Source organism: Limulus polyphemus, unplaced genomic scaffold (assembly GCF_000517525.1).
Source record: "Limulus polyphemus unplaced genomic scaffold, Limulus_polyphemus-2.1.2 Scaffold8247, whole genome shotgun sequence".
NCBI classification, from domain to species: Eukaryota; Metazoa; Arthropoda; class Merostomata; order Xiphosura; family Limulidae; genus Limulus; species Limulus polyphemus.
The window spans coordinates 8,064-17,721 of NW_013673857.1; the positions used below are offsets into that span (position 1 = coordinate 8,064).

Genomic DNA, 9,658 nt, shown 5'->3' on the forward strand with positions numbered 1-9,658 from the left:
CAAGACGAAAGCCATGATTAGGTAACAATAAGTTAAAAATAAAAGTTGTGTTTTCGTAACAGTAATTTCAAGATGAAAGTTGTGTTTGTTACACTAATTTCAAGACGAAAGCTATGTTTACGTAATACTAATTTCAAAATGAAAGCTGTGTTTACGTAATAATGGTTTGAAGATGGAAGCTGTCTTTACGTAATTATATATTCCATATGAAAGCAGAAAATATTTTCAGAAAAAAAAGTTTTGCTGATTTGTAAATTTTAGATCTTGTTTTAAATACAAGTATACTTTTTTAACTCCACTAGAGGAAAGGTAGTTAGTCAACACCACCCACTGCTAACCCTTGGGCTGCTTTTTACGAAAGAATAGTGGGATTGACTGTCGTATTTTAACGCCCACAGATCAAAGGGCGAGCGTATACAGTTGCGGGACTCGAACCAGCGACCCATAGAGTGCATGTCGAGTATTCTAGCCCCCAGATCGTGCCAGGTATGTCAATAAGAAATCTGAACTAAAACTTTTTAGAATAGAAGCTAACTCAAATAAATTACCTTTGTGTCTGAATTCATAAGGCTTGACCCCCAGTGGCACAGCGATATGTCTGCGGACTTACAACGCTAGAAACCGAGTTTCGATACCCGTGATGGGCAGAGTACAGATAGTCCATATTGTAGCTTTGTGCTTAACTACAAACAACCGTAAGTGAATGTTTCTCACGTATTAAAACGAGTAAAATTCGAAACTATGATGTATTTTTTTCACGAAACTGTGCGTTTGTTTGTAAAAGAGTAATTTTTGTAGATTCAATTAGTCTTAACCTAAATCCGACGTTTCATCATGTATTGCCTAAAAACCTTGATTTTTTTTCTTCCTGAATTTAAATGGTTTAAAATATAAACGACACTAAAAAGAATAATAGAAAACATAAAAAAATTTTTGTTTTATAATACTTGCAACAATATTTATATGCATTTTATCTCACTTTGATTTTAACTAGCACAAACAGTTTTGTATAATTTTTACAAATCTACCTAGAATATTGGGTCTTGACTAGGTGGCTTTTCTTTTGTCCTAAGTTAGGGGCGGCTAGCACACGTAATCCTTGAGTAGCTTTTCCTAATAAACAATAATAAGCCTACAGATTGCTTTACGTTTTCTATACAGAAACTTGGTTTTCTTGAATACTTATATAGCTAGCAATACTTCGTATAAACACAGAATTAAGAGTTATAATTGAGGCCTTATCACAGTGTTTATTCGGGGGATAAAGCACTTGATTCGAAGATAAATCATTATATCAGAAACTTTAAACATACAACTAAAGCATGTCAAGAATTGCCAGAAATGCTCCTGCAGCCATGGATACTTCGACACCTGCTTCAGCAGCTTTGGATACCACAGCACCTGCTTCAACAGTTATGAATAAGACGACACTTGCTCCAACATCCATAGATACCACGACACCAGCTCCATAAACAATGATTACCATGACACCTGCTCCAGCAACCTTGGATACTATGACATCCGTTACAAGAAGTAAACAGCCTCTTAAGGTTGCTCTAAATCTGGAGCTGGGGAATAAACTAACGAACAATTGTCTGCTCCATCAAGATCTGTGAAATTTTCATCTGACATTTCTCAAAGGAAAGCATACTTATCAATGCCTATAGAAAAAAAAAGAATCCTAAGATATCGAAGGAGACTTATGAATGTCCAGCAAAATGTGCAAACTGTTGGGCAGTAGACAACACAGACAACATCTGTTGCTAAGCATGATATGGCTACATCACACATAATGTAGCAACCAACATAGCAGAGAATGATGTGGCTATAACACAAAGATTGTAGCAACCAACATAGCAGAGAAGGTTATGGCTAGATCACACAGATTGTAGCAACCAACATAGCAGATAAGGTTATGGCTACATCACACAGATTGTAGCAATCAACATAGCAGATAAGGTTATGGCTAGATCAGAAAGACTGTAGCAACCAACTTAGCAGATAAGGTTATGGCTACATCACACAGCCCATAAGTAGCTATGATAGGAACAGATGAGAGACATTAAATGGTTATGAAAAGTAGGACTACGACATACTTCATAAACATTGGTACACTCTATATCAAACTGGTATACCTCATTGATCTTGGATATCTCAAGTATGGTTAGAATGGGAACCACACCCTTGTTGAAACTGGTATACTTGCATTAGGATCCTAGATTGGACTTCTTCAAGTAAAGTTTTTTTCAACTGAACAAAGAGGTTTTGCTAATGGTAGTACTCGCATTCAGAATTAAACCAAAATAGAAATCCTAATGGTAAAAATAACTGCATAGACGTTAATGAGATATATTTGCTTTTATAGGTGACAAATGATGAAGACAGAGAGGAAGAAAATTAGTGAGACAGTTAATATAAAAATATACTTTCACGACTGCAAGTGATACAGTGTCTGATTATGCCACTATTGTTTAAATTGAATGGTTTTAGTTTGTTGTGCTGCCTGGAGTTATGGTGTCTGAATATGCTACTATTGTTTAAACTAAAAAAGTTCAATGTCACTCACTCCTGGTCAGTAAATTCAATGTCACTCCTGGTCAGTAAGTTCAGTGTTGGACCAGGTCTGTAAGATAAGTACTGGTCTAGACAGTAAGTTGAATATTGGACAAGGTCAGTAAATTGAGTATTGGTCTAGACCAGTAATTTCAATATTGGACCTGTTAGTAAGTTAAGTATTGGATCTGACAGTAGGTTAAATTTTGGTCTAGACCAGTAACTTCAATATTGGACCTGTCAGTCAGTTAAGTATTGGATCTTACAGTAGGTTAAGCATTGGTCTAGACCAGTAAGTTCAATATTGGACCTGTCGATAAGTTACGTTTAAGTCTAGGCCAGTAAGTTCAGTGTTGGACCAGATCTGTAAGATAAGTACAGGTCTAGACCAGTAAGTTGAATATTGGACAAGGTCAGTAAATTGAGTATTGGTCTAGACCAGTAACTTCAATATTGGACCTACCAGTAAGTTAAGTATTGGATCTGACAGTAATTTGATATTGGACCTGTCAGTAAGTTAAGTATTGGATCTGACGGTTGGTTAAGTATTGGTCTAGACCAGTAAGTTCAATATTGGACCTGTCAGTCAGTTAAGTATTGGATCTGACGGCAGGTTAAGTATTGGTGCTGGCAAATAAGTTGTGTACCAGTCCTGGTCAGTAAGTTCAGTATTGGTACTTATCCAGGCCAGTAAGTTCAGTTTCAGTCCCATACAGTAAATGTAGTATTTGTCTATTGGTCCTGGCTAGTAAGCACAATACTGATGCTAGCCAGTAAGTACTATATCAGTAAGGTCTAAACTAGTAAAGCTAAGTGTTCTGCAGTAGTATTCATAATATCATAATGAAGCAATGAGTTTGATAAATTACATTAGTTGATAGTTATATATCATGATTCTGTGTCACTGAATACAATTCTTCACAATTTATTTGGTTTTTCTTCTCACAACATAGATTATTTTCGATGATGATCCCTATGCATCAGCTTCAGATAGGCCTGCTTTCCTTTGTTTATTATTGTTATTATTCATTTATCATAAGAACAAACACTGCTTTATACCACGGTAGGCGAATGATCACCAGTACCTCCATCACCTGTGTGGTTATACATATGGATGGACAGTGGTCTCTAGGATCTCCATCTTCTCGTCGTTTACGCATATGAATATATAGTGATCATTAGGATTTTTTCCACCTTCTCTTTGATTACACGCTGGGATGGACAGTGATCCTCAGGATCTTCGTCTCTTAAATGTTTGTATACCGGTGGACAGTGATTATCAAGATCTTCATCTCTTGTATGTTTATATACCGTGGACAGTGATCATCAGGATCTTCATCTCTTGTATGTTTATATACCGTGGACAGTGATCATCAGGATCTTCATCTCTTGTATGTTTATATACTGTGGACAGTGATCATCAGGATCTTCTTCTCTTGTATGTTTATATACCGTGTATAGTGACCATCAGGATCTTCTTCTCTTGTGTGTTTATATACCGTGTACAGTGATCATCAGTATCTTCTTCTCTTGTATGTTTATATACCGTGGACAGTGATCATCAGGATCTTCATCTCTTGTATGTTTATATACCGTGGACAGTGATCATCAGGATTTTCATCTCTTGTTTGTTTAGGATCTTCATCTATTGTATGTTTATATACCGGTGAACAATGGTCATTAGTAACTCCATCCGTTCTTTCATTATATGCCGTGATTTTCTTAGCAGAATATTGTTTTGTTGACAATTGAACAAGAGAATTATGACTTATATAATATTTTGTCTATTCGCAATATTGGTTACGCCTAAAGGAGTCGGTTTCTATCAATTATGTCGCTAGACCTATTCTCATTTAATCCACAAAAATCCCCAACTTGATTTTTACCTACATTCATATAGTCTTACAGCATTCAAATGCCCTTTAAATTTGACTAGTAAACGTCATCTTGGCAAATATAAGCAAATCAAAATATAATAAACTTGTTCAATCGTGTTTTGATACTCGCTGTGGGCATAACACAGACAGCCACAACATTGGGTAACCTTGTGTTTAATCCCAAACAACGAGTATGTCAAACAAGCAATGTGAAAGTAAACAGACACTAAAAGTTCTATTATCCTAAAAGCAGTGCGTTAAATCTTACATTACTTAAATAAAGGCTAAAGACTGAAGGACGGGAAGCATTATAAATTAATGAGTTTAAAATGATTGTCAAAGTTGTTAGATTTGAAGTACTGACACTCTTATGAATTAAAGTAGTTGAAATGGTCAACGCTGTTAGGATTGGACTGTGGACAACATTAGAAGTTGAAATGTTTGGAATGATGGTCAATGTTATCAGGTTTGGACTATGGTCACTATTACAAATTCAAGTTTTTGGAATGAAGGTCAACATTGTTACGTTTGGAGTACGAACACTATTGCAAATTCAAGTGGTTAAAATGATGATCAATGTTAGATCGTAAGAACAGGGACAATTATAGACCGAATTGTTTAGCACGATATTAAACGTTGTTAAGTTTGGAGTACGGACACTATTACACACTGAATTGTTTGGAATAATGGTCAACGTTGTTAGGTTTGGACTATGGACAGTATTAGAAGTTGAAATGTTTGGTATGATGGTCAACATTGTTACGTTAGGGCTATGGATACTATTCAAAATGAAGTGTTTGGAATGATGACCAATGTTAAGTTTGAATTACTGAGGCCACTACACACAAAAGACGTTTTGAATACGTACGTTATTCAAATTGAAGTGTTTGGAATGATGGCCAGTGCTGTTAGATTTGGACTATGGACACTGTTATAAGTTGAAATGTTTGTAATAATGACCAACTTTATTAGATTTGGGCTGTGGACATTATTAGATGTTGATATATTTAGAATGATGGTCAACATTATTAGGTTTGGAGTACGCACACTATTGAAAACTTAAGTGTCGAAATATGGTCAACGCTGTCAGGTTTTTGAGTACTGACATTATTATATACTAAAGTGTTTGAAATGATGATAAACATTGTTAGGCTTGGAATATTGACACTATTACACAGGGAACTGTTTGGAATGATGATAAACGTTGTTAGGCTTAGAATACTGACACTATTACACAGGGAACTGTTTGGAATGATGATAAACGTTGTTAGGCTTAGAATACTGACACTATTACACACGGAACTGTTTGTAATTATAATAAACGTTGTTGGGTTTGGAATACTGACACTATTAGACACAAAACTGATTGGAATAATGATAAACGTTGTTAAGTTTGGAATACTGACACTATTACACATGGAACTGTTTGGTATTATGATAATCGTTGTTAGGTTTGGAATACTGACACTATTACACACGGAACTGTTTGTAATTATGATAATCGTTGTTAAGTTTGGAATACTGGCATTATTACGAAGAAAAGTGTTTGGAATGATGTTCAATGGTGTTAGTGTTTGGAATGATGTTCAATGGTGTTAGGTTTGGAATGATGTTCAATGGTGTTAGGTTTGGAGTACAGACGATATTACATACCGAAGCGTTTGGTATAATGGTCACTGTTGTTAGTTTAGAGCACAGACACTGTTATATGTTGAAATGTTTGTAATGAGAGGCAACAATGTCAGGTTTGGAGCACAGAAGCTATTATATGTTGCAATGTTTGTAATAATGGGCAACAATGTCAGGTTTGGAGTGCAGAAGCTATTATATGTTGCAATGTTTGTAATAATGGGCAACAGTGTCAGGTTTGGAGTACAGAAGCTATTATATGTTGAAATGTTGGTAATGAGGGGCAACATTATCAGGTTTGGAGCACAGACACTATTACAAATGAAGTCAACGGTGTTAGATTTTTAAACATTCAACACGATAAGTGAAAGTTTGGTTTAAAGAACGGATGATATGATAAACTGATATGTTTAGAAGATTGTCCACGTTGTTAAGTTGACATTTATCTAACTAAATATATAATTTCACCCACTTCCGTGTACTATGCATTGCTATTATTGTGCAGTGTTATTGTTTCCACCCACTTCTGTGTATCATGCATTGCTATTATTGTGCGGTGTTATTGTTTCCACACAATTCTGTGTTACACGTATTACTATCGTTTTATGGTGTTATTGTTTCCACCCACTTCTGTTATAATCAATGTACGGTGCTATTTTAATTCGCTAACTGTCTTGACTTACGGTCAGTCTAACTATGTGAGAGATCTTAGCTCTTGAAATCTGTGTTCATCAGATGTTTTCTATATCCTTAACTATGTGTCAGAGCTTAGCTGTTGAAACCTGTGTTCATCAGATGTTTTCTATATCATTAATTATGTGAGAGATCTTAGCTCTTGAAATCTGTGTTCATCAGATGTTTTCTATATCCTTAACTATGTGTGAGATCTTAGCTCTTGAAATCTGTGTTCATCAGATTTTTTCTATATCCTCAATAACTGTTCTTGGTTATCTGACTTAAAAAAACAAAAAACAATTTACTTGATAATTGCTTGAAGACTTTCCTAAACATTTGAACTTTATTTATTCAATCTGAGTCTAGTTAGGAATCCATTCTGAAGGTCATCCTAAGCTTTAGAACACCCATCTTAAACTGCTTTCCTCAGAATATAAATAGTATTTACCTTAAAATACAGAACTTAACGGTTTTAAACTTACTATTTCGGTCTTTCTCTTTTCTTCCCTAGATTCAATCTTTCGCGTGAGTTCTGCTTTAAAGCCTCCGTCGGGGGAACGTCCCGGATCGTCCTGAGCCAGCAAGTCCATAAGATAAGCTATGTAGCTGGTAGCGAGCCGCAACGTCTTGATCTTCGACAGTTTCGTGTCAGCGGGAACGTTCGGGATGCAATCTCGCAGATCTGCGAATGCGTTGTTAATTGAAAGAGTGCGACGTCTTTCCTTCTTGTTAGCCGTAGATCTCCGCTTTATCCCACCCCGGCCTGGGATCGTCAACTTTCCGTCTGGCCCGACACTTGTCACTCCGCACGGACCGAACATGTAGTCGCACCCCGAAGCTGAACCGGACACGGAGAAGGAGTCCGCCGGCGTGGAGGTCTGCTGAGCGGGAGAAGGCACGTAAGGCGGCGGGCTGTACTCCACACTGTGAGGCGACATCTCAGAACTTTGGTTAGTAGGAGCGAATGTCCAGGGAGTAAAATAGGGAGCATCAGAAGACCCTGATGCGTTGTGAGGCTCGAACCTAGCCGTGTAATAAGGAGAGTACAAGGCTTCAGATCCAGGGAAGGGCTGATTGTAGCCGCCAACCAAACTCATACTGCTGTTAAACTGGCCACTTGAGAACTACACCTAATACTAAACAGATACAAAGCTACCACGTGCCCACGTGAAGTTCTGTTTTCTTTCAGCGGTCAGGAGTTTCAGTTCGCCGGGAATACTCGTGCTGTGAATCTGAGCCATCAATAAAAAGTGCCGTCTTTTTTAAACAGCGATTACGCTAGCCAGCCGAACCGTACACCCCGCCTAGGCTTCCAAACTATAATGTTTAATGAAATTTTCAACGACGTCATTTCAGAAAGGAAGTCCCGGATGTGTCGGACAAGGAGGAGAGGCCACCAGAGTCAGAAGTGTCCTCCGAGTTGCCAATCCGCCCCGCCCAGAACGAAGGTCCCCGAGTCTGGCGCCCACCCACGCCATCATTTAGAATAATACAAGGGTAAGTTTCATTATGTGCGCTTCGTTTAGTCTCAGTGACCAAATAAAAAGTACCTTCTCTCTGTTGCTACAAACAGTAGCGGATTTTCAAAACAGCTTCGAAACATTGAATATTTAACAAAAAAGAAACGCTCAAAACATATGTTTCTCCTCGAACAAATTACACATTTGTAACACATGGCATCCCTGCGGCATAAAAACTGATTTAACGTAAATATATAGTTTCACGGAGTTCTGTTTTTTTATTTTAATATAAGTAAACATTGAGTATTCCTCTATCATGTACTGTGATACTTAACTTATTGACATTAGTTAATCTCAGACTGTGATATCTTAATGTAAGTAAACATTGAGTCTTCCTCTATCATGTACTGTGATACTTAACTTATTGACATTAGTTAATCTCAGACTATATGACTACTTAATGTAAGTAAACATTGAGTCTTCCTCTATCATGTACTGTGATACTTAACTTATTGACATTAGTTAATCTCAGACTATGTAACATCTTAATATTAGTAAACATTGAGTCTTCCTCTGTCATGTACTGTGATACTTAACTTATTGACATTAGTTAATCTCAGACTATGTAACATCTTAATATAAGTAAACATTTCGACTACTTTTATCGTAGATTGTAGCCGTTCTTATAACAGCTATTCGACAATGACTGACGGACTGTGTATTTCTAACCTACTTTATTTAGTAGAAGACTACGTATTGTTATGGTTGCAATGACTATGTACGTATATTCAATGAATTTTATTAGTTCGGTATAAGTTTTCAGTGAATTAATGTACTGTAATGGCAGGTCATCCAACGTTATAAAATAAAAGCTATAACTCTTATGTTTTATAGCATTGATATAACAGAACTAAACTTATCTATACTGGTTAGTTCCATCGATACAATATATAAGATAAACAGTTTTTCGTTGTTCTCTCACGAATGTTAAATGTATTTTGTATTATATTGAAAATTTTGCGGCTTCGCTGTATTCCATTGTTTTAAATGTACAAATTTTTAGATGTCTTTGAACTGAATTGGTTTAACATATTCGCTATACGGTGGCTCAGCGGTAAGACTGCGGGATTATTACCTTTAAAATCGGGTTTCGATACCCGCAATGGGCGGATCACAGATAGCATATCGGTTAGCCTTCTGCTCACAAACAACTCAAATTTAATGCATTTTTATGTTCAGTTATGTATTATGTACATATGTTTATGTACACACTCAAATATTACAATACTGATTTTATAGAAAGTTTTCAAAACGTATTTAATTGTAGCATAGGTTTTATATGTTCAGTTATGTATTATGTACATATGTTTATGTACGCACTCAAATATTACAATACTGATTTTATAGAAAGTTTTCAAAACGTATTTAATTGTAGCATAGGTTTTATATGTTCAGTTATGTATT

General features: G+C 36.3%; 1 protein-coding gene across 1 annotated transcript; it reads right to left on the reverse strand.

The window, feature by feature from the left end:
- Positions 1-1,315: 1,315 nt before the first annotated feature.
- On the reverse strand, positions 1,316-8,153 carry LOC111083122 (heart- and neural crest derivatives-expressed protein 2-like). Its single transcript, XM_022379395.1, has 3 exons — positions 7,217-8,153; positions 4,147-4,274; positions 1,316-1,568 (listed from the first exon to the last, which is right to left on the reverse strand). The coding sequence occupies exons 1-3, from the start codon at positions 7,829-7,831 to the stop codon at positions 1,316-1,318; spliced, it is 996 nt and encodes a 331-aa protein (XP_022235103.1). The 5' UTR covers positions 7,832-8,153.
- Between the last annotated feature and the right edge of the window lie 1,505 nt (positions 8,154-9,658).